The sequence below is a fragment of the Macrosteles quadrilineatus genome, unplaced genomic scaffold (genome assembly GCF_028750875.1).
Source record: "Macrosteles quadrilineatus isolate MER2022 unplaced genomic scaffold, UCM_ALF_1.0 Scaffold_1__1_contigs__length_201487025, whole genome shotgun sequence".
In the NCBI taxonomy this organism is placed as follows: Eukaryota; Metazoa; Arthropoda; class Insecta; order Hemiptera; family Cicadellidae; genus Macrosteles; species Macrosteles quadrilineatus.
Genome location: NW_026542594.1, coordinates 65110631 through 65137510, shown reverse-complemented (window position 1 = coordinate 65137510; position 26880 = coordinate 65110631). Strand labels below are relative to the sequence as shown.

The following is a 26880-nucleotide window of genomic DNA, read 5'->3' as shown; positions in this document are numbered from 1 at the left end:
ATAGGCTTACTTACTTTATTAATATTTACAACATAATATTTGTTCATAAGCAAGTTTTAGTATAATAATTCTAAATTTGTAGGTTTGAATAATCACAACATTCTGTGTTAGCATTAGTCATGATTTGAAATAGTGCCACAGTGTTTCTACAGAGTGCAGCACAGAAAACTATTTTACTTTTTAATAAGTCCAAATATATTAAACCCCAATCGCAGCACACCTGTGCACTTAACAACGTTTAAATTCAGTTATTTGAGTATTTTTGTATTTAGTTAAAATAAATGTGGTTCTCAAAATATTTAGCTTTAAGATTCTCAAAATCTGATTGCTCATCAATTTGGCACCAAACTACTAACTAAAAATATAATTACTAAACTAAGTAATTATAATACAGGTATGGACAAATGTACAAAATATTTAATACAATGATTTGAACATGATCCATGACTTTGAAAACTGTCTTAAAAAAGATTTATAAATCCATAAATACATACTATAAAATCTAAAATACATGAACATTTGGAATATTGTAAATTGAGCGTATCATACAATTCATAGTAAATAATTTATAAAAATATATATTCACCGTTTAAAATACTTCTTCAATAATGATAGTAATATAACTGGTGTGCCTGTTAGTGACAACTGAACACTTGATGCAAGTGTTGGTCGATGTCAAACTTTAGTCACACTCAGTACAGTATCAGTATAACATACACATTTATATATATAATATTAAAAATATTGTACCGTCCTAATTGTGTAATCAATCGAGATCTTGGCATATTCATTTTCATAATATATATACATGTTTTTATGATAAGACTTATACCAAAATCAAAAGAATTTTGTCTTGTTTTATAAAATAACAAGTAAAAATGTACGCCAAATGCAACAGGAAAATCTTAAAGGTGAAAACTGAAACGTAAAACTACTTTAAAATACTGGCTGTAATAGTATAAAATTGTCGTTGTTACACTTAACTGTGCAAAATAATAAATAATATTAAATACTGATTAAACCATTACTAAATACTTAAACGGTATACAGTCTTACTTTAAGACACAAACTAACCTATTTCACAGCGAATGTGAAAGGATTTTGTTCTTTTTACTTAACTATTATGACCTTATTATTACTGATACCCATAGTAAAAACCCCTTACAACCCATGAAAGTTTCAGTCAGATCACATATACTGAGCAAGGTGTGAAGGTGTATGTGATGAGCCCAAAATATATATAAGAAATCAATCTTAGTTCACATTAAACCTATTTAGGTCATTTTCCATGAGCCATTTGACTTGTCAGTCATAGAAAATAGTCTAAATGTTGTTTGTTAAAGGCACACAATGTTTGAGTATACAGGCTGGAAGCCACAGTTGAGATTTCTAGTCTTTGACTTCGATGTCTTGGTTTATCTACAATATGAGATTCATATGAGTTCAGAGACAAACTCAGGTTGCCCGTCTTTGTTGACTCGCAGTTCTGCAGGTCTGCCTCTGAACACCTCGCTGTTCTCCGGAACTTGAAATGTTGAGCCTTGGAACCCTAAAGCAGCCTCTAGCATCTGAAATGAGAGTTACATCTTATGCTTTTAGTGATGAAGCAGGAGTGAAAAACTTCACTACTCAACATGTATTCACCTATCGGTGAATTTAACAGTTCACTCTGTTTACTTTGAATTGAAATTTCAAAGTAAATTATAACATTGTTTCCTGGGGACTAATCAATATTTATTTCTAAAGTCTCGCCTCAGAACTTGGAAAGACCATAGGGCAAAACTCTATACCAATATGAAAATGGTTGTAGTCCTATAATGTTCCTTGATATAGTAGCAATATTTTTGTAAAATATTAGACCAGTCAGTTAGGTAGTTTATAGACAATTGACTAACACGCATAATAAGGCAAACACCATTAGATTTTTATATATTTTTGATTAGACTAGGAGTCTGTTTCTCCCTGATATTTTCAGACATGAGGGATCGGTCGGGGCCAAAAAAAATTTCCAGGCCAAGGTCGGGTTAGGTTGAGAGGTAGAAAAGTGTCTGAAAAGATGTGGGATCAAAAATTGACAATATGCAACGATAGTGTGAGTTTTTCACGGTTTTGCCGCATTTGTGGGACATGATGATGACATCACCATGAGCATAAAAGATGGTCAAGATTTTTCCTTGACTACAAAAGGATGTACACAATTTCGCAGTGATCACAGAATACGTTCTTGGTTTCACCGTGGCCGCAGAGGATGATCTCAATTTTCCCTAGGTTTTTTGAAAGATTTTTCAATTTTTTTAGACTGTAAGATGTTAAACAATTTGATGTGATTGTGGGTGATTTTTACGATATTACCTTGATATGGAAAAAATTATATACGATATAATGTATAAACCTATTGTAATATAATAATTATATAGATGATTTGTTTGATTCAATTCTTTCCTAAACCAACCTAACTTTAGTCTAAAACCTGAGAGACAAAATTACCCCTAAATTAGACGAGTTGAGACAACAACATTACCTGTTGGCTGTGAGAGCTGACATTGTCCAGAGGCAGCACTGAGCCACCTAGCGTGGCATAGTCACCCAGAGACAACATAGTGTTGAGACAACAACATTACCTGTTGGCTGTGAGAGCTGACATTGTCCAGAGGCAGCACTGAGCCACCTAGCGTGGCATAGTCACCCAGAGACAACATAGTGTTGAGACAACAACATTACCTGTTGGCTGTGAGAGCTGACATTGTCCAGAGGCAGCACTGAGCCACCTAGCGTGGCATAGTCACCCAGAGACAACATAGTGTTGAGACAACAACATTACCTGTTGGCTGTGAGAGCTGACATTGTCCAGAGGCAGCACTGAGCCACCTAGCGTGGCATAGTCACCCAGAGACAACATAGTGTTGAGAGACCCTCGTCTGCTGGGCTGCTGTATAGTGGCATACGTGTTGTCCATCTATCAACAAAAACACCTCCTCAAGTAAAACATTGTTCCCTTAACATTAACCTTTTATAAAGATTTTCATTTTTAGTTTATATTCACAATGTTCTTGGTATACACATTGCTTCACCCAATACACAACACTTTTTACAGCAAACATAGAGAAATAAACATAGTTTTTATAAAACCTGACTATCAAACCAATTTTGTTATACATACAGCGATAGTAAGTATTTAACTCTTTTTATACAACCATAGATAACTATAGGCCTAAAGTTTTTTTTTTTTATTTAAAGATAAATTTATGGTTGCATTATGAGGAAAAATTCCAAGCATGAAAGTAAGCTAGTAAAAATAATCATTCATAAATTAACTCAACTACTCATTGACCTTCAATGGGTGTAGCAGTAATTTGATCCATGTTGTTGTCCAAGTTGTATGTTGTGATGGTTTTATTAGTATTTTTCAAATGAACCAGTATACGTACGTAACTATCATCATCAAACATGTAGGTACAGTACTATAAGGTTAGGGTGAATGTATTCTGTACACTGACCATGGACATATCTGCTGAGTCTCTCCTGTCATGTCCAGGCTGTCCGCTGATCTCCGGCTCACAGAACACTTGCATGGTCAGCTCCTGCTCCTCATACAGCTTCAGCTTTCTGCAAATTTATAAAGCTTTCATTATCTTGTTATTTTTTACTTCAACATTAACATGTCTGATTTCCGTTACCAGTTCGAACTGTTAAGGTCCCACTTTTATACTCTACAACACCAAAACTAGACCCTCCCCAACACACACCCGCATTATTTGACTAAGGATTAAAGCATAATAATTATGTAAACAGTTTTTTAAACATTCACAAATTAATAATATTTTACACACTCAATAATTATTATTTAATTCTGTTCATTAATAATATTTATTACTATATTATTATTGCTTCACCCAAACCTGTCAGTGATTGGACAGGTCGCAGGTGGCGGATAGCAAACGCTCCATCAGATATGGTGGACAGCTGCGTATGAGGGGTACCCCCAATAAGCAGTCGAGGCAGCAGCACCTAGAGGTCGTTGGGGGGGGGGGGGGAGGGGTTCAGAGGCGAGGTGACACTCACCAAATTCCACAAGAGCCCAATGATAGTGCTGTGCCATGGCGAAGAAGTGCCACCATTAAATAAACGCTGCCTGTTCTGCCTACAATATAGTTTGGATACATAAAAACTAGGGGAAGGAAACTCTTAGGTAAAACCGAGGTTAGTTTAGGATCTTAGAGCTGTAGTGGAAGCAGTTAACTGGATAGCACATTCAATAGCAGAAGGTGGCTCTAAAATTAAACCCCTGGCCCTTCAAGTTGGGGGTGGAGCGCTGGGCTGACTGTGCCCTATAAAAACCATCAAGTTACGCATCGTCAACAAAATAAAGTTTCGGAAAAAGAACAGGACTTATGGACGATGAAAAGGACTACCTAGAGGGCTATACATTTAGGAACAAGGAACGTGAGAACTTAAGCAGTGAATGGAGCAAGTGAAATGTTATCAGAAGAACTAAAAAGATATAACATGGACATTTTACATTACAAGAAGTAAGATGGCCCCAAACGGGAAGAATAAACACTAAACACTATTACAATATACTACAGTGGCTGTGAAGATAACCGTTACTACGGAGGAGTAGGTTTTTCTGTGAGCAAAAGAATAGCTGAATCTGATATGTTTTGAAGCGGGTAATGAGAGAATGTGCAATATTAGAATTAAGGGTAAATTTAACTAAATAGAACACATCTATGATATCTTTCTACGCACCAACAGAATATAGTGATGAAGAAACCATAGATAACTTCTATGAGCTACTTGGACCAAATGCCAAATTATGATATGAAGATAGTTTTAGGAAATGCAAATGAAAAAATAGGTAAACAAAGTATATGGAAAGAGATTGCAGGAAAAGGAAGTCTCCACGATGAAAGAAATGAAAACGGAGTGAGACTTTGCAGTTTTGCAATGGCAAACAATCTCAAAATCATGAGCACACACAAGAAAGGAGATTGATAAAGAAATGTGGATATCGCCAGATGGCAGAACTAAGAATCAAATAGACCATGTTTTAGCGAACAACAGGAACAAAAGTAGTGTTTTGAATTTTAGAAGCAGAGTGTCGATCTGATCATAATCTAATGCTTACCAAAATCTAGTGTAGAATATCCATAGAGAAAAAGAAACAAAGTGCAAACACAGAAAAGATTGATATAGAAAGATTGAAATACAAGCACAATTTAAATGAATATACATCAACTTGCAAAATAGATTTCAAATTTTGAATGAATTTATAAAGGATAAACAAGAGAATATGTAACAAGAGATACTATGGAAAACATACAAAACCAATATACTGGAAACAGCAAAGGAAGTTTGTGGAAAAAAGAAAAGAAGAGAGAAAATTCCATGGCTGGACGAAGAATGTACAATACAGAATAGAGGCATGAAGAAGATGTGGCTGAACAGCAATAATAGTGAAGACCGGGAAGCCAACCAACCATAAACAAATCTACAACACGACTGCTACGAAGGAAGAAGAGGGAGTACATTAACAGTTTATTGGAGAAAGCCAAGAACAAGAACGATAAAATATCTAACAATCACAAGGAGTTTTATAGCTGTGTAAAACATTTTAGGAAAGGATATACACCTAGTACTTTTGGAATTACAAACAAAGAGGGATATATACTCACTCAGAATAACAGAAGTAGAAAATCAAGAAGGATAACAATTTGCAGATCCTTATATTGAAGAACCATCAAAAGAAGAGGCTATTAAAAATTTAAAAAAACAATAAGGCAGCAGGAGAGAACATGGTAGTATCCGAAATGCTAAAAGGAGGAGGTAAAATATGTGTAGTGAATAATGACCCCAAAATAATCCAAAAACGTTTAGAACAATACACAAACACTAGGGAATGCGTAGAGTCACTTATGATGGTGCCTGGTAACTTAAATACAGTATTGAATCGTTTGGAAAATAAATTTGGAAGACCAGACCTAATAATAAGTAATTTAATTGGGAAATTAGAATCAGTTATTTTGAAGTTTAATGGAGCAAATGAATGCAATCTAGAAAAACTGGCAGATCATATTGAAAATCTTGTAAGCACAGTAGAATTGGTAGATAAGCCAGAATACTTGTTTAATCCCATACTGTTAAACCAAATAACGAGTAAACTTAATAATAGTTTGAAGTTGCAATGGGGAGAGTATTTAAATGAGTTGGGAAATGACTGTATCGATCTAAAGACATTCAGTATTTGGTTGCGTAAGAAATCAGATGCATTCTTACATGTAAACACTAACTTTTCTCAACATAAATCTCATGACATTACATCTTACAAGAGAGATGTATCGATTGGAAACAATAAAGGAGTAAGGAGTTTTGAAAACAAATTATGTTATGGTTCTGAAAACAAGTGTTTAGTGTGTAAAGACAAACATTTATTGTTCCAATGTAAAAAGTTTAAAGAACAATCTGTAGATGAACGGGTTAAATGGGCATTATCTGAGGGAATTTGTTTTCTTTGTGAGAAGAAAGGTCATACAGCACCTAGTTGTAAGAGTAAGGAGAGTTGTAAAAAATGTAAGAAACGCCACAATACTTTTTTACACCTCCCAAATAAGATTGATTCTGGTACTAGTAATGTAACAAACTCACCAAATAAAGACCAAGTTTTGCTGCGTATTCTTCCAGTTAAACTTCATGGACCTAAGGGAGATCTGGAAACTTATGCGTTCTTAGATGATGGTTCAACATTGACTTTAGTAGAAGAGGAAATTGCAGGTAAATTGGGAATTGAGGGTCCAGCTTCTGAGTTGATCATGCAGTGGTCAAACGATGTGACTAGATCTGAGGGAAGTTCCATGAAAATATCTCTTAATATTTCGGGACTTGAAGATAATGCTAAAAAGTATTATTTGAATAATGTAAGAACAGTAAAAGATTTGTCACTTCCTATTCAGTCGATCAATATGGAACATCTTTCAGTTAAGTGGAAACACTTAAATAAGATTAAAGTCTCTTCTTTCAAAAATGCTAAACCTACCATTCTAATTGGCCAACAATTGGCCTCTTCTTGTCTCTAGGAATGTTGTGTACGTACATGGTCCAGCAGTAAGTAAAACACTTATAGGTTGGGTTGTACATGGAATAGTTTCTGATAGGAATGAACACCCAACATCACAACAAGAGCATGTATTCCATCATGTAAATTTAATCGAAGAAGATGAGTTGGTAGAACCAAGAGACTGCTGTAAAGAGCTTAGAAATTTAGTTGGCAAATCCTTAGGTGAAAATTGGCAAGATGACGTGAATGACAACAAACTACTGTCTGAAGAGGATAGAAGAGCCGAAGATATATTTCAGAAAACTACAAAGAAGGTAGGAGATCGATGGGAAACAGGTTTATTGTGGAAGAAAAATTTTGATTTACCAAATAATTACTCTATGGCTAGACAACGATTATGTAATCTGGAAAGAAGAATGGATAAAGATAAGGAATTTTGTGAAAAATATGTACAGAAAATAGAGTAATATATTACTAAAGGTTATGCTACAGAAAGAACCTTGGAAGAAGCAAGACTTTGTCGACTTTCAGAAAAGGTATGGTACCTCCCACACCTTGGAGTTGTAAATCCTAAAAAACCTGGAAAATTCCGGATTTGCTTTGACGCTGCTGCAAAATGTAAAGGGGTTAGTCTGAATGAGGCTTTGCTAAAAGGACCTGACTTATTGGTTGATATTCTTGGGCTGATATTCAGGTTCCGTCAACAAAAAATAGCAATGACAGCAGATATAAGAGAAATGTTCCCACAGATAATGATTAGACCAGAAGATCAATTAGCACAACAATTTCTTTGGAGAGGATTTGATAGAGAAACTGAGCCAAAAGTATACATCATGAGAAGAATGATATTTGGCGCAGTGTGTTCACCTTTTTCTGCTCAAAAGGTCAGAAATACAAATGCTCTAGAACAGATCCAGTCATATCCAGAAGCTTGTGAAACTATAATGAGAGATCACTGCATGGATGATTATGTCGGAAGCTGTCCATCAGAAGCGGAGGCACTGAAGCTAGTAGAAGGAGTAATGAAAGTTCATGCCAAAGGTGGTTTTGTTATCTGCGGATGGGTTAGCAACAGTAACACAGTTTTGGATAGCGTTCCAGAAGATTTAAAATCAACACCTGGTAAAGAAGCCAAGGTTTTGGGAATCAAATGGAAACCAGACAATGATTACCTCAAGATTGATTACAATAGAAGCATCGATTTAAGTCAAAACAGCAAAGAGAAGCCACTAACGAAAAGAGAAGCACTGAAATTAGTACTACAAATATTTGATCCTTTAGGTTGGGCTGCACTTTATTTGGCTGAGGGGAAAAGAATCATGCAGAAAATATGGTGAAGTGGGATGGGATGGGATGATATAATTCCTGAAAACTTGGTACTGATGTGGGAAACCTGGTATAACAGTCTTCAAAGAGTGGTTGATTTGGAAATACCTCGTTGTTATGGAAGCGGCCTTCATGATTGTGACGATATTCAGTTGCATGTCTTTTGTGACGCAAGCAAAAAAACATGCAGCAGTAGCTTATATCAGGACAACCAAGGGAAACAATATTGAAGTTAGTTTAGTTGCCAGCAGGCACAGAGTTGCCCCACTTAAAGTTATAACAATACAAAGACATGAACTTATTGCTGCTACTCTAGGATGTAAACTTCAAAATGTTATTCTTCGGGAACACTCTACAGAAAACATAGCTGATTATGCAACTAAGACAAGAGAAATCAGTGAACACGTAGAAAACCAATGGTTTAATGGTCCCAGTTTCCTGAGGGAACCAGAAATGTTTTGGCCTCAAGAGGATTTCAGCACAAAATACCAACCACTACCTGAAATCAAAAAGAGATATGTTGGCCTGACAACTGAAACTGTAAATCCAACAATTTTACCGGACATTATGCGTTTTTCATCTTTCAGTAAATTATTGAATGAAGAAACTGTTACCTAAGGGTTCAACAGTAACAGCCTCCGAGTTAAAAGATGCAGAAACTCTTTGGATTAAGAAAAGTCAAATAGACAGCTTTGAAAAGGAAATATCAACACTCCAAGCAGGCTTTCAAATAGAGGGATCACCAAAGTTTGACAAAGTAACTCCCTTCCTGGATGAAAATGGAATTCTTCAAGTTCAAGGGCGACTGGAAAATGCAGAATGTCTAACATTTGTCAAAACATCCAATTATATTGGACCCAGAACACCGTTTTACAAAACTGTTTTTTGACAGATACCATAAGATGAATTTTCACCAAGGGCAAGAGACTGTTGTTAATGAAGTTCGACAACGTTACTGGTTTTTTCGTCTAAGAAAAGCAGTAAGGATTAGCTAGAATCGGTGTAAGCTCTGTGCTTTACTAAGAGCTAAACCCTTACAACCTAGAATGGGAGATTTACCAGAAGCAAGACTCACAGCACATGTAACTCCTTTCTTTAATACTGGAGTAGATTATTTTGGTCCAATAACAGTCACTGTTGGTAGGAGACACGAGAAGAGATATGGAGTTTTATTCACATGTCTAAGTACTCGAGCTATACGTTTAGAGATAGCTCATTCTCTAACTAGTGACTCCACTGTAATGGCAGTAAGAAGATTTATCGCAAGAAGAGGATCGCCAAAAAACATTTATTCAGTTAACGGGACAAACTTACGAAAAGCAAATAAAGAAATCAAAGAAGCTTTGGAGGAGTTAAAACAATCCAAGATAGAGTCCAAACTTGCACCTGATGGTTATCACCTGGCGATTCATTCCACCAGCAGCTCCTCACATGGGTGGAGCGTGGGAGCGGTTAATTAAAACTGTAAAAATAGCCTTACAAACTTGTCTAACAGAAAGATTTCCAAAAGATGAAGTGTTACAGACAGTGTTTGCCGAAGTTGAGAATGTGGTGAATAGCAGACCATTGACACGAGTTTCAACAGACGCAAATGATGATGAAAGCCTAACTCCCAATCACTTTCTCATAGGAAGGTCAGGTGCAAATTCTCCTTGCACAAAAATACCTGAGAAGACCAGTCTTCGCAAATCTTGGAAAGTTGGCCAGCAAATTACAGACAAGTTTTGGCAGTGATGGATAAAAGAATATTTACCACAGGTAAATTATAGACCGAAATGGTTTAAAGAAGCCGTGCCTATTGAAGAAGGAGAATTGGTGTTAATTACAGATCCGAACGGAGCTAGGTCTGATTGGAAAAAAGGAATTGTATTGAAAACATACCCTGGAAAATAAAATCAAGTGCGAGTGGTTGACCTCAAGACCGACTGCGGAACAACAGCAACAAAAATTTGCAGAATTACACATCATGAAAACTTGTAAACTAAAAGAAAATGTATAGTTCTCTGAGGTGGAAGAATGTCACCACTCATCATCTTTACCTTTAGTTCTGCACTATTAATTTCCCTTTTGTGTTTTATATTTAATAACATATGTTCAGCTGTTTATCGTTTATATTATATTTAAACAAATATTCAATTACATTCTGTGGTTCATCCAAACAAGACCTATCTCTTCTCTTTCTTTTTATAATAATACTGTTTTACTACTCAAATTACCAACAACCTGCGTTCTGCCAATAATATATTTAACTATCATGTCCTCCTCCGGTTTGGAAGTGGTGGAGGACAAAACCAATGGTATTAATGATGGCGGGGGCAGCGGTGTTAACAACAGTGAAGAATCAGAAATAATCAATAGAATAAATCAGGCTAATAAAAGTACATAATATGAATGAATCTTTTTTTCCCTACTGTCATAATCTTTAAAAAAAAATAGAGGTTGGCAGCCTCTTTTAACCTTGCATTTGCCCGTCCACATAGACTACAGATCTGTGCGTGGAACGTATCCAGCAAAGCAAGGGGTGAGCCGGTACAGTACAAAGGTGAACTGTACTGATAAATTTTAGTGGCAGTGACCAGGATCCGAACCCACGACATTGCTGCCTTGGGCCCCAAGTCCGTGACGCTACCAACTGAGCCACCAACTCATCTGCCTTTATGCAGGTTATAATGTTTATAGTAATATTTCTGTCTGCACCCCTCAACAATTCTAACTTAATATCCCCACTTAACTTAATACCTGTCCGTAATTAAATACAGTTTTAACCGACAACATACTGTAGTTCCCATGTGTAGGACGGGCTAAGGCCCCACTAGAAAAACATGCCATGCTGCAGAGCAGGCAGGGCAGCACTACGTCACAGTGTTGGATTGCTGTACTAATATCCTACAGTTAAAAATCTGATAAACAGCCAGCTTATTTACCTAAAACATAATGGGATATGGCAGTAAATTGATCAACAAATCTATCCACTAGTGTGACATCATGGATCCTGCATCATTGCCTGTTTTTCTAGTGGGGCCTTGGAAGGACCCACAGCTGGTTAGTTTTACTTACTGTTCAATCCACAAAGGGTTTTCAGTGGTATTTAAATCATCGAGAATGGCTTTTTTAATAAGCATATCTGAAGATTTCATGTCCATAGGTTCTGCAATAACCCTGGAAACATAAAAAGTTACTCATGTAAGGTTTTAAATAAAATAATATACCTATTTTGATTTTTACACTGTGATGAATGCAGATTAAACAGAATTTATGATTCTTGAAGCAAATACAGCTGTTCGCTACAGCTTACTCTGTTCCTGCTCGCATACTGGCGATGTGGTATTTTTGTGATAGGCCTATCATAAATCAAATATCTATTTATATTCGTATATAAATATAAATATATTTATATTTCGTCTATAAATATTCATATGTGTCGTGTGTTGAGTGTATGTGTGTAATGAAACCATCAATGGATAGCTAGCCAAGCAGTTGTAAAGTATTTCTTGGACTGAAGACCTGGAGACGTGTTTGACGATGGAAATTCGCTGATGTAAAATGTAACACATAGCTGTTACCATTTGGACCTTCATGACAGGTCTGAACAGCATGACTACTGTAAACTCATAATATTCAATATAGTAGTACCGAGGCTATGACAATGAACTTTGATATGTTGAAAATACGACCCAGTCCCAGATATTTTACAGGAAAATTTCAATACAAAGACTTTTGTGTAACTTAAAAAGATACAAGATATCAGGAGTACGGATACAAATAGTCTACTTCTTTATTCCTCTTACAGTCTTCCAATACTGTTGTATATGCAATAGCAAAAGCTATATTCACCAAAATAGCTGAATGCAGAAGCAACTGATTAAACACAACTTACCAATGTCTGAAGCAGCAGCAGACAACAATGACAGACACACAGCCTACGAAGAGGACTATTAGAAGAGCGATCAATGCAGCAAGGGCTGGCTCAAAGGTATCCTCCCTCACACGCACAAATGCTGGCTGTAATCAGTAGGCATACTCATTACAATGTTTAACTTATAAGTATGATAGCTAACAAAATATTAACCAGTAAACAGTATTTTCTGTACTATGTAGTCTGAAAACAATTACTTACGATCACATTTTCAATGGCAAATCCAGCATAACAATCCTTGAGGAAGTCATATTTTGCATCAATGACTTTCAGAACCTCAGGGACTGGGGTGATTGTCTGTGTTTTGGGGTTGACCACATGAAGATACATGTCACACCTAAAACAATATTTCTTTTAGCACTTTAAGTCAAGTCTAATTGTTTTATTTATCTAGTTTAGATTAGAAAGGGCTTATTGCCTGAGAATTAAGGATGCATAGGGCAGGATAAGCAGGCTTAACTTAAACATTGCAGGAATTCCACTTCATTCACTAATGTGACACAAAATAAAGCACAAAGAAAACACGGGATATTTCGAGGCCACAGGACCCTTTTTTAACATTAAGAGTCACATTAGATTCTGGAAGTTTTTCACTGGTAAAGGACAATTTGAATTTACAAATGAATATTTAACAAATGAATAGAGTCATTGATTATTACAAGAGTCCAAGCCTGCTTTAGGTATGGAAAGGGGAAAGGAAATTGTTATCTGAGATTGAGGTTTGGGGGCTCCCTGGTTTTGGTAAACCATTGATATGAAAGTTCCCATCTCCTTAGTTGTGATGGGTTACTACAGGTGGGAGGAAAAGATCTTATTTACAGGTGGGAGGAAAAGATCTTATTATTTTTTAACAAAAAAATCTGTTTAAATCTTGTATATTGTGGCTGGCAGCATAAATAAGCACTGGTTTGTCTGGGTGGTTGTTTTGATGTCTGTCCTATGATTGTTAATTCTTGTTCTGAAACTGATGGTGGTAAATCCAATATATTGAGATGGAAAATGGTTGCATTGAAGTTGATAGACTACATTTTTTGTGGAGCAGGTATTGTGTAGGGGTGTGCGAAGCATCGAAAATAAATCTAAATCCCGATTTGATTTGATGCATCATATACTCATCAAGTATTTGTTATTGTCTACCAAGCAAAAACATAAACCAATCAGCTGATATAACTGCTACAGATTAATAGTATATTTCATCACTAGGGCCTCGGAAAATGAGCGAGGATAATAGTCACTGTTTGCCCGTGTGGTGAACTATATTTTTTTGTCATATTGCATCATTAATATTAAAGCTAGAAAACAAAATAATTTTTATGTAAAGATAACCTCTCAAAACGACTTCCAGCTTGTTTTCAATTCTGCATGACTGGTCCCATGACAAAACGTTTGCCTGTGCCGCGTCGTGTGTGGAACTAGTTCCCGAATTTATGTTAATCGTCTTCGTCTGTCAATGTCTCGTGTTCATTTATTTAAATGTTAGTGTTTTTGTGTGTTTGTAAAACTCGACGATCTCGCAAGAGTGACAACAAGAGCCTGAAGATGAGGTTATAACCTTGAAACTGGTTGCTCTATACAACGTAGGATCACAGACGGAAACTATATTATATATTATACCATTTTATTATTCAAGAAGTGATCCTGGACCAAATAACATCAATATGAACTTACCTAATAAATCAATCGATAAATAATTTTGATCGATACAATTGCCACAATCAAAATTCATAACTAACAGTTTACAATACCGTAGCTGAATTTTACCCCCTAGAGAGTAAAAATGTTTCTTTAGACCCGCAACGCATGCATTAAAAAACCGCTGTTTTTGCTGCAGAATGACAAAAAACTTTTTGAGCCACTCTTTCATGTGGTGTTTAAAAAAAAACTTGTATTTTACATGCAAAGAGGATATAAAGATGTTAAAGTTGTAAAGTTTTTTTTATAAACACCTTGTATAACAGTTCTGTATTACTCTTGTATGTACATTTTTGAAATATAATACATAAATATGTCTTATTCACTTGTACAGGGTTTGATTACTTACAGAACTTTTTAAATCAACTTCCTGTACAGGTTTATAACTGGATTTCTGTTACCCGTCTAGTCGGACCTAGGGTGTGACAGTTAATAGAGGTTCTACTGTACATAACTAACAGGTACCGGTACACACCAGTCAGTCTGTTTGTGGCCAAGTTGGTTGAGATGGTAGCGGATGTCATCAACTACCACGATGCTCTGTGTGGCGTTGGACAGCTCAGAGACAATGCCTTCTCTCTGGCGATTCACCTCCTCAGGTGGCCGAGACAGAATCACTCTGATCAGCTGCGGCTGCTCATACACCCAAACCTGCAAATAACATCAAACTTGCAATATTGTAAACTAATCTAATTGAATATTGTGTTTATTGATCACTAGGGGTCTGCGGGTCGCCGATATTTTCGGGTAGGGCCAGCGGAAGGCCCAAGAGACCGGATCGAGTCAGAGATTTGTTCGGGCCAAGATCGGGTTGGGCCAAAAAAAGAATAATCATTTATTTTCAAAGAAACACTCTTATATTATATCTAGTGATGGTCGGATCCGGATATCGGACTACCGGATCTGCCGGATCCGAGCTAGAACCGGCACCGGATCGGATCCAAAAAATTCCGGATCTTGGGCTGGATCCGGTTTTTATGGATCCGATTTTTTCAAATTTTTTCCTAGCACAAAGCTGTCTGTATCACTGTACAACACCGATTTTTTTACTAATACAAAGCTGTCTGTATCACTCTACAACCCCGAATATTTTTACTAGCACAAAGCTGTCTGTATCACTGTACAACCCCGATTTGTTTACTACACACAAAGCTGTCTGTATCACTGTAAAACACCGATTTGATTACTAAACAAAAAGCTGTCAGTATCTACAACCCCGAATATTTTTACTAGCACAAAGCTGTCTGTACCACTGTACAACCCCGATTTGTTTACTAAACACAAAGCTGTCTGTATCACTGTACAAAACCAATTTGATTACCAAACACACAGCTGTCTGTATCACTCTACAACCCCGAATATTTTTACTAGCACAAAGCTGTCTGTATCACTGTACAACCCCGATTTTTTACTAAGACAAAAAGCTGTCTGTATCACTGTGCAACCCTGAGTTTTTACCAACACAAAGCTGTCTGTATCACTGTACAACACCGATTTTTTACTAAGACAAAAAGCTGTCTGTATCACTGTGCAACCCTGAGTTTTTACCAACACAAAGCTGTCTGTATCACTGTACAACACCGATTTGATTACTAACACAAAGCTGTCTGTATCACTGTACAACCCCGATTTTTTACTAAGACAAAAAGCTGTCTGTATCACTGTGCAACCCCGAGTTTTTACCAACACAAAGCTGTCTGTATCACTGTACAACACCGATTTGATTACTAACACAAAGCTGTCTGTATCACTGTACAACACCGATTTGATTACTAAACAAAAAGCTGTCTGTATCACTGTACAACACCGATTTGATTACTAACACAAAGCTGTCTGAATCACTGTACAACCCCGATTTTTTACTAAACAAAAAGCTGTCTGTATCACTGTACAACACCGATTTGATTACTAACACAAAGCTGTCTGTATCACTGTACAACCCCGATTTTTTACTAAGACAAAAAGCTGTCTGTATCACTGTGCAACCCCGAGTTTTTACCAACACAAAGCTGTCTGTATCACTGTACAACACCGATTTGATTACTAACACAAAGCTGTCTGTATCACTGTACAACACCGATTTGATTACTAAACAAAAAGCTGTCTGTATCACTGTACAACACCGATTTGATTACTAACACAAAGCTGTCTGAATCACTGTACAACCCCGATTTTTTACTAACACACAAAGCTGTCTGTATCACTGTACAACACCGATTTTTTTACTAACACAAAGCTGTCTGTATCACTCTACAACCCCAAATATTTTTACTAGCACAAAGCTGTCTGTATCACTGTACAACCCCGATTTGTTTACTAAACACAAAGCTGTCTGTATCACTGTACAACACCGATTTGATTACTAAACACACAGCTGTCTGTATGACTCTACAACCCCGATTTTTTACCAACACAAATCTGTCTGTATCACTGTACAACACCGATTTTTATACTAACACAAAGCTGTCTGTATCACTCTACAACCCCGAATGTTTTTACTAACACAAAGCTGTCTGTATCACTGTACAACCCCGATTTTTTACTAAGACAAAAAGCTGTCTGTATCACTGTGCAACCCTGAGTTTTTACCAACACAAAGCTGTCTGTGTCACTGTACAACACCGATTTGATTACTAACACAAAGCTGTCTGTATCACTGTACAACCCCGAATGTTTTTACTAGCACAAAGCTGTCTGTATCACTGTACAACCCCGATTTTTTACTAACACAAAAAGCTGTCTGTATCACTCTACAACCCCGAATGTTTTTACTAGCACAAAGCTGTCTGTATCACTGTACAACCCCGATTTGTTTACTAAACACAAAGCTGTCTGTATCACTGTACAACACCGATTTGATTACTAAACACACAGCTGTCTGTATCACTCTACAACCCCGAATATTTTTACTAGCACAAAGCTGTCTGTATCACTCTACAACCTCGATTTTTTACCAACACAAATCTGTCTGTATCACTATACAACCCCGATTTTTTCCAGATTTTTTTACTAACACAAAGCTATCTGTATCCATGTACAAGACCGTTTTTTCCCCGAGTGTTTGTCTCTTGATGCAAACAACATATATGGCAAGGCCATGTCTCGATGTTTGTATCTAGATGCAAATAACTTGTAAGGCAAGGCAATGTCTCAGTGTTTGCCTCTTGATGCAAATAACTTATATGGCAAGGCCATGACTCAGTATTTGTCTCTTGATGCAAATAACTTGTATGGCAAGGTTATGACTCAGTGTTTGCCTCTTGATGCAAATAACTTATATGGCAAGGCCATGACTCAGTATTTGTCTCTTGATGCAAATAACTTGTATGGCAAGGTTATGACTCAGTGTTTGCCTCTTGATGCAAATAACTTATATGGCAAGGCCATGACTCAGTATTTGTCTCTTGATGCAAATAACTTGTATGGCAAGGTTATGACTCAGTGTTTGTCTCTTGATGCAAACAACATATATGGCAAGGCCATGTCTCGATGTTTGTATCTAGATGCAAATAACTTGTATGGCAAGGCCATGTCTCAGTGTTTGCCTCTTGATGCAAATAACTTATATGGCAAGGCCATGACTCAGTATTTGTCTCTTGATGCAAATAACTTGTATGGCAAGGTTATGACTCAGTGTTTGTCTTTTGATGCAAATAACTTATATGGCAAGGCCATGTCTCAGTGTTTGTCTCTTAATTCAAATAACTTATATGGCAAGGTCATGTCTTAGTGTTTGTCTCTTGGTGCAAATAACTTATATGGCAAGGCCATGACTCAGTATTTGTCTCTTGATGCAAATAACTTGTATGGCAAGGTTATGACTCAGTGTTTGTCTTTTGATGCAAATAACTTATATGGCAAGGCCATGTCTCAGTGTTTGTCTCTTAATTCAAATAACTTATATGGCAAGGTCATGTCTTAGTGTTTGCCTCTTGATGCAAATAACTTATATGGCAAGGCCATGACTCAGTATTTGTCTCTTGATGCAAATAACTTGTATGGCAAGGTTATGACTCAGTGTTTGTCTCTTGATGCAAACAACATATATGGCAAGGCCATGTCTCGATGTTTGTATCTAGATGCAAATAACTTGTATGGCAAGGCCATGTCTCAGTGTTTGCCTCTTGATGCAAATAACTTATATGGCAAGGCCATGACTCAGTATTTGTCTCTTGATGCAAATAACTTGAATGGCAAGGTTATGACTCAGTGTTTGTCTTTTGATGCAAATAACTTATATGGCAAGGCCATGTCTCAGTGTTTGTCTCTTAATTCAAATAACTTATATGGCAAGGTCATGTCTTAGTGTTTGTCTCTTGGTGCAAATAACTTATATGGCAAGGCCATGTTTCAGTGTTTGTCTCTTGATACAAATAAATAACATATATGGCAATGGCATGTATCTTTCCGAACTGAATCCAACCCGATTTTTCGGATATCTTCACACCTCTAGTTTTTAGTTTTGTACCTGGATGATAAGCTAACGGCCTATAATTTTGTCTCAAAAATATCCTGTCAGTATTTTAATCTCACCCGAAGCAACACGTGATAAAAAATAATAAAAGTATGATTTAAATTGGCATTCTGTTAATTACGTTTTTTTTTTTTACCCGCCCTTATGATAGTGTGTATCTGGATCCGGATCCGAAGATCCGAAGATCCCGATCCGGATCCGGTACCGACATTTTCTTGGATCCGCCCATCACTAATTATATCTATTAATGCAGAGGGATTTAAATTTTCAAATCAGAATTAAATATTAAGTTTGCTCACGACCTTTAAGAATAATGGTTTGTAAATTACTTCTTTACAGCTTCAAAGTGGTGTTACAACTATTAAAACTAATGTGATGTTTTGTCAAATTACGTAAAAAACTTCGCATTTTATGCCCTTTAAAATGATTTAACCCATAAGGTTATTGCTGTATTAAAAGTTTGAAAAGTTTTGTCAAATCTGCATCAAGGTCAGAGTTTTAGGAATGAAAACATTGAGCCAAATGTAATACAGTATCTGTTATTTTCTTTGTTATCTTTTAATCAGCTGACATCTGATCGATCGGCTTGGTGTTAAACTTTGTTTACAAAACCAGCTGATTTCCTTTGTTGACTCGTAAACATTCAAATTATTAACTATTTCATAAATATACTTGGAAAATATTATAATTGTTTAGTGCTATGTCGGTGTTCACCAAGGAAGTATCTTGATATGATTTTATTTTAAAGGTTCTGTTCTCAAATGTGGCTGTAATCTGGCGTGAATACAGTCGTTAGTTTAATAATAGGTGACTTTCAAATGAATGAAGATTCATCAGTGTCCATACGAGTTTCCATGAGCACTAAACATCGTTCTGTTGGGAACGTGGTATAAGATGTGGGTGTTGAAGAAGGTGTGTCAGATGTGTCAGGGGTGGTTTGAGGACGATCCACGGTCAAGAACAAGGACAGTTTCTCGAGACTTAGGTATTTCTTAGCTATTGAGCAAGGAAAAATTGCATCCCTCCTATTTCACACGAGTACAGATTATTGAACCAAGAGATTGTCTACAGAGACTTCAGTTATGTCGCTCTGTTACAACATCCATAATGGACATCATTCATTATGCTACAGAAAACCCACATGTGATACACCATTGTCGAAACCAAACAAGGTTTAAAGTGAATGTATGGGACGGATTACTCTAAAACCAGTTAGTTGGCCCTTTCATTGATCTTCCATATTCATTAAACTGCTATCAGTATCTCGACGTCCTTACTGATACTCTACCAAGGTTCATTGAAAACATCCCGTTGGATGTGCTTCAGCAAAAAGTTTGACAAGCATATGGTGCACCTCCCCACTTCGATAATGGTGTGCGAATTTACATTGGAAATACTTTCCCCATGTGGATTGGAAGGGGCGGATCAATTGCTTGGCCACCAGAGTCACCAGACTCCAATGGACTACTATGCTTGTGGTTACCTCAAACAGGAAAAACCGAACACCAGTTCCAACAGCGGATGAGCTAAGAAATCGTACTTTAATAGCTTCCAACCTTCTTCAAGAGGAGCTAAAATTAAAGGCAACAGTGAGAAACTTTATGAAAAAATCTGCACATGTATAAGAGCAAAAATGGTGGACATTTTAAAAATTGGCTTTGATTAAAAATCCAGAAACCAGACTCTATAGGATTTATTTGGTTTATCTGAAAAATGTATTAAACCTAGATTTTTATCAAATTTATTCTGAATCTTTGTCATAGAATTATAAAATAATGGTTAATAGTTTGAATGTTTACGAGCCAACAATTGCAATCAGCTGGTTTTGTAAACAAAGTTTAACACCCAGCTGATCAGATGTCAGGTGATTAAAAGATAACAAAGAAATTGACAGATACTATATTACATTTGGTTCACTGTTTTGATTCCGAAAACTCTGACCTTGACACAGTTTTGAGTTAATTATTCAAACTTTTAATACAGCAATAACCTTATGGGTTACATCGTTACATCATTTTAAATGGCATGAAATGCGAAAGTTTTTTACGTGATTTTACAAAACATCACATTAGTGTTAATAGTTGTAACACACCTTTGAAGTTGTAAAGAAAAAATTTACAAATTATTGTCCTTTAAGGTCGTAATTCCTTTCTAAAGGGATCTTTCCATATACCTAATGTTAAAAATACCTCAGCTATACTTATTTGTTTGTATTACTGTATTCTGTTTTGTTTATTTCAGCTTAACTTAACTAATCAGTTTTATTAATACTTATGGAGTAAAACAGGGTGAAGCCCGTGGGTAACACGTAGTAAGATATAAAAAAGAAATAATATAATATAGGCCTACATAAATAAAATCTTTTTTTCATATTTTATCATTAAGTAATATTATAAACACAGATAGAAGATTTAATAAAACCAAACAAATCTGTAATTTAATGATTTTTTGCCCGACCTGAAAGCCAAAATTATTGAACCGACCCAAACCAAAAAAGTCTGACCTGCAGACCCCTATTGATGACAGAATTTCTTGACAGCTCTAACCTTAGCAATAAAGGATTTAAGAAACTAAATCACTTCAGAGGCGGAATACTAGTTAAGTAAGTTAAATTTAAGAAGAGAAGGGCATATTTATATTTATCTACACTTTTGTGATTTGTGGTTGGCTCAACAGTTCAGGATATGAAAACAAAAATATCAATGACTTTAAGTAGGGAATTCTCTAACACAAGGCCGCGGCGTAATGGAGCTTCTGCGCAATGATTATGTTTACAAGTTTGTTATTACTATTATTACCATGGCCATAGGCAAATCTGTGCGCCATTGCCACACACTAACAAGCCATACAGCCATGTATTAGAGGAGGATATGCTTTAACAGACTCACATGCACAGTAGCCTTAGCCTCTCTGAAAGGATGAGCATTCTCTCTGGCGACCAACTCCAGCAAGAAGCGGTCTTGGTTGTACTCAGCGACCAGTGTGACAGTATGTACTCGGCCACTGGGCGACACACTGAAGGGCGATGGCACGACAGAGCCAGACGAGACAGTGGCGCCACCACGATACAAGTGACTCGCCACCACCATGTATGTGAGACTGGCGTTGTGTCCAGCGTCTGGGTCTGAGGCTATCACTTCAGTCAGGAACTGGCCTGTGTCTGCCATCACGTTCACTCCTGCAACCGACCACCATTACTTTACTTTACAAAATATATACAAGAGTCAAAATAGAAAACCCTTTACTATTTTTAGAAAACTGGTGTGTCTTTTAAGACTTGTTTGTATAAAATTTAGGCGGTTGAAGGGGAAGCAGCTCCATCCCTTCTACGTTAACCTATGATTGAAACAACAGCCGGACAGCTGTCAGTAAGCTAAAACCAGCAATTGGCTGTAATTTAAATTTTTTAAGTGGTTGGTAACCCTATAAAAACTTCCCCTCAAACCACCTAAATTTTGTGAACAGACTATAAAAAGGGGATTTTCAGTAAAACCTATAGGAAATTGAGTCATTGTACTGACTTAATTAATAACTACTATCGGAATATATAAACATGCACTACTTTAATCATGGCAAATTCAATAACAATAACAGCTCTTGTACCTGCACCCTGATATACACAAACACCCAAGATAACTGAAACCATAATGAAACATAAATTATCAATCAATTAATTGACAGATGAGCTAGCCAACAACAACTGTCAAACTTGGTGTGGGGAGTTGGGTCCAGCTTGGTCATTTGGAATGTAATGGACCAGGCAATAACACGGATCACATAAGGATCAGTTGAGAAAACATTGTCATTTCAATCATTTTATACAGACTAGAAAACTAGTCTAGATTTTGTTCAGTGGTCGAAAACTCAACCAAAAATAATATACAGACTTTTCTTTCACCGAACGCTGTAAATAAAACATGTGATTGGAATTTCTTACATTTGTTTTGATTTTCTGTTTTTATTTCGTCACCGGCATGGCAACCCTTTAGGCCCATGTTAATTTTTTTTTTATTTTAAATTCTTTTTTGAGCCTCTTTTTAATTTATGAAGGGATTATGCACATCTACAGGAAAATATATTTCTAACATTATGCTTAGATTTTCCCTGTGTTGCACATGAGCTGAGAAAAAAAGTTTTTAAGAATCACACTTGCCTATAGGATAAAAATAGTTTTTAAATTTTAACCATTAATTAACCCAAAAAAATAGGTTATTCAAAACAGCTGGCCCGCTTTATTTAGGTTGATCGGGGTTTACTGTAGTCGTTGTCACAATATATGGGGGAGGGTGGAAGCAATGAATAGAAATCCTTTAAGAAGCAAAATGCTTATATGGAGAATAGTCAGACTGAGTCAGAAATGAGCTTCACGCGGCCAGTGCTACGATCACCCGCAGGGCGGCTGCGCTACTCTAAATCTCTCTCTCTCTTTCTAAGCAGATTCTTTGTCTCACTCTCTCTCACTTAGTCAGCTGACTTGGCTGCGTGCTTGTGATAGTCTACCTAGCGGCCGCCGCAGGAACCATCGAAAATTCAAATATTTCCAGACTGAATTTTTAGCAAAGGCATTGCGCTTCTTAAAGGGTTTGTTTTCATTGGTAGAAGTGTTGATATTACAGATGGAAATGTTGTTATAGTCTTAAATGATGCTCATCACTGTGACCGTGGGAGTAGATTGTAGAGTTGCAGAGTTTACAAGGATGATCAAAATGTTGTTACAGTCTCAAATGATGCTCATCACTGTGACCGTGGGAGTAGATTGTAGAGTTGCAGAGTTTACAAGGATGATCAAAATGCTTACACTGTTCTGGAAGATAGTCACATTAATTCCATGATGTCATGGGAAATGGTTGCTAATGTATTGTAGTTATCACAGAAAGTTAAATGAAATTAAATTATATAAAAACTCGTTTATATTTTCTTACACTTAACCTGACATTCATAAATATATAGAAATAATAATACAAGGTGAGGCATAATAACGAGCGATTTTAAAAAGCGCGCGAACCAAGCTGCGTTGGAGGGAGGTGGAGGGGATAGCATCAGTTACGTTTGGCGCGAAATAGCATTTAGTCACAATGGAGCGCTGGACCCCACAGCATCGTGCGTACGCTGTCAAAGCCTTTTATCAAAACGGTAGTTCATACCAGTTAGCACGTCGTGCATTCCGCAACCATTTCAACATTAATCGGAATCAGCCGGTGCCATCTGCCTGTGCGATTAAAAATTGGGTTAAGAACTTTGAAGAGACTGCGTCAACGACAAGGAAGAAAACAGGAAGACCGAAAACTGTGCGCACACCTGAAAACGTTGAACGTGTAAGAGTCGCCATTGACAGAAGCCCTCGTCGCTCAGCTCGCCGACACAGCGTTACACTTGGGATTTCAAACCGAACGGTAAGACGAATTTTACACCAAGATTTGCACTTCCACCCGTACAAAATCCAAATGGTTCAGGCCCTAAAGGAAACGGATTTTGTAAGCAGAAGCCGGTTCAGCTTAGAATTTTTGGATTTGATTAATGAAGACGAGGACATTGTAAACCGTTTGTGGATGAGTGATGAAGCGCACTTCCATTTCTCAGGTTATGTTAACAAGCAAAACTTTCGATTTTGGAGTGATGTTAACCCTAGAGAACTGCATCAGCAGCCATTGCATTCCAAAAAAGTAACTGTGTGGTGCACCATGTCTTCATTAGGGATAATAGGGCCATACTTCTTTGAAGATGGCCAAGGCAATGCGGTGACAGTGACTTCGCAGAGATACGCAGAGATGTTGGGCAACTTTTTTACTCCACAACTTGGACAGTACGAAGTGAACGATGAAATGTTTTTCCAGCAAGACGGAGCAACATCCCACACTGCTCGAGTAAGCATGCATATTGTCAATCAGTTGTTTCCAAATCGTGTGATCTCCCGAAATGGAGATATTGCATGGCCCTCTCGTTCACCTGACCTCACAGCATGTGATTTTTTCTTGTGGGGTTATCTGAAAAGTAAGGTTTACCAAGGTAATCCTCCTAGAACAATTGAAGCCCTAAAAGAGCGGATCCGGCAGGAAGTTGGTCAAATCCCACTGGCAATGCTACGAAATGTGATGAGTCACTTCAAGGTCCGGCTGGAGGAATGTGTACGTTTAAACGGACGCCATCTTACTGGAGTTATTTTCAAGAAATAACTGACATTTTACTGTTGCAGAAAATGCTTTTTCATGTTTTTTAATATTGTGGAATAAAAATAATTGTTTAACAAAGGGTTTTTATTTAACAGTATTTTTAAAATCGCTTGTTATTATGCCTCACCTTGTACAATGGGATTACTTAATCTAATTAAACATGAAACATATTTAACAATTTAAGTACTGTACATTTCTCAGAAAAAAAAAGTAAAAACATGCAAATTTGACAATAAAAACCACATTTACACACTCTCGCATACACGCATCAGCAAACTTGCAAAGAAGCAGTAGCCATACGACACGCCAACTGAGACCATCTTCTCAAAGTAGAGCTTCTTTATTGCCGCCACAAACTGTTAACGTTTTCCAAGTGTCTTAATGTGCAGGGATAGGCTGTTCCACAGACGACAAGCGGTAACAACAAAAGCTATGTCATAAGCCGTGGTCACATGATGAGGTATACGCAATGTGATCGAAGAAGAACGAGACATTCGTGAACTACCCTGAGACCCAAAATTAAAATTGAATTTGAAATATTTTGGAAAGCCTGTTTTCAAAATTCCTAATGTGAGCCTAATGTGTCGTTGGACTGCTGAGTTTGCCATTAACAACGTTAATAGTTAGCTTGGTTGATGAAAAGTGACTGACTCCAAGCCTTATTAGCAGATTTGCAATCCTAATGTTGCTCCTGAAATTTACAAAAACTTGTGATTCTAGAGTTGTACTTACAAAAGCCCTTATATTATGTTTTACCCTTCAATCATAGCCGTAAAATGTAGGTACAAACTCCTTGAAATCAACTATTTTTAATTTTTATCATTAACTTTAAGATAAATATTATTAAGCTACATTTACCAAGCAATCAGATTTAAACTTACCAGCGTAGTAGACAGATTGTTGGAACATGGGCGCATTGTCATTCTCATCAAGTACAACGATCCGAACATGTGCCACACTGGTGGCATTTGTAGGCAAGCTGCTATCCTGTAAAATAAAAAAAACAATGATTGTGAAAATTAAGTACTGATTAATTACTGAGGGAATATTAGCATCTAGCCTTCTCATTTGACATGTTAGTACAGAAGTAATCTTTATACCTCTTTCACTCTAGATTTCTCTAATGGGGTGATTAAACAATGGCAACTTGTTGAATGCGTGGATGAAGGAAACCCCAAGAAAGAATAGAAGAACAAAGAGAAAGTATAATGACGTTTTTATGTTTTTATCTTTATACACTTTATTGAGTGGTGTTATTATTATCTTTAAATATGATTTTACACTTCTTTTAGCGAATTTCCCATATAGGGAATAAGCTATTACCGTAGTACTCATGGTAAGACCTGGACGCGGGACCGATGTTTTTTTTCGTTTTGAGGTCCCTAGAGGCCAAAAACACCATCCGTTCAAATTCATATATATATATATATATATATTTATATATTTATATATATATATATATATGTGTCCGTCAGCACGATAACTCGAGCAAAAATGATCCGATTTTGATGAAATTTGGTACAAACGTGTAAACGTACGTTTATTCTAACGAGTTTGCGATCCAGCATGATCGGACCATGGGAAAGGGGGTTTACGGGGGGTTTTATGGAGTAAAAATAGGTTTTTCCCATTTTTGACCAAAAAACATAAAATTTAGCAATTTCTTTCCAAACTATTTTGTAGAGCTTAAAAAAACAAATAATTTAGTATATTGAAGCGTTATTATGCGCCTAATGGTTACGGAGAAAATTCCAAAAAATTGTAAATTTAAAATTCCCATGTTATTCTTATGGAGAATAAGTAAAATGTTGTAGTTTGCTTGTTTGTGAACATATCTTGATCAAATTTGGAAAATGTTTTTATTTCTTACTAACTATTCACATTTTACAAAAAAAAGCAGTTTTACCCTCCCTGATGCAGCAAACCTAAGTACTTGTTTTTAAACTAATTCTATTTAAATCAAGAATAAATGTTATATTTGTAAGTAGACATTTCAGTGTGAATCCAATCAGTCAAATGGAAATTCGCTTAGTCTGCAGGTTTGCTGCGGCGGGGGTTTATGAGTTATATAATCTAATGTTTTACAGGTTTACATCTATATAAATAAAATTAGAGTTTTGTCTGTACATTGCTCAGAATCATAAATTTTTAGGTTATTTTTACATTTTAAACATTAAAGAAGCCGAAACAAGTCTCATCTAAATTTCTGTCCGTCTGTAACACTCAAGATGGCATTTTACGCAATCTT

The 26880-nt window shown here is 36.6% G+C and overlaps 1 protein-coding gene across 1 annotated transcript in view; it reads right to left on the bottom strand.

Annotated features, from left to right (window-relative positions):
• Positions 1–248: 248 nt before the first annotated feature.
• Positions 249–26880, bottom strand: part of LOC128983410 (cadherin-87A) — a 122689-nt gene continuing 96057 nt past the window's right edge. Inside the window, exons 27-35 of the mRNA XM_054402691.1 lie at positions 25514–25619; positions 21351–21640; positions 14464–14639; positions 12498–12633; positions 12258–12382; positions 11438–11539; positions 3498–3606; positions 2822–2956; positions 249–1568 (exon numbers count right to left, since the gene is read on the bottom strand). Of these exons, the coding sequence (XP_054258666.1) occupies positions 1434–1568; positions 2822–2956; positions 3498–3606; positions 11438–11539; positions 12258–12382; positions 12498–12633; positions 14464–14639; positions 21351–21640; positions 25514–25619 (1314 nt within the window). The 3' untranslated portion in view covers positions 249–1433. The remainder of the gene's footprint in view (positions 1569–2821; positions 2957–3497; positions 3607–11437; positions 11540–12257; positions 12383–12497; positions 12634–14463; positions 14640–21350; positions 21641–25513; positions 25620–26880) is intronic.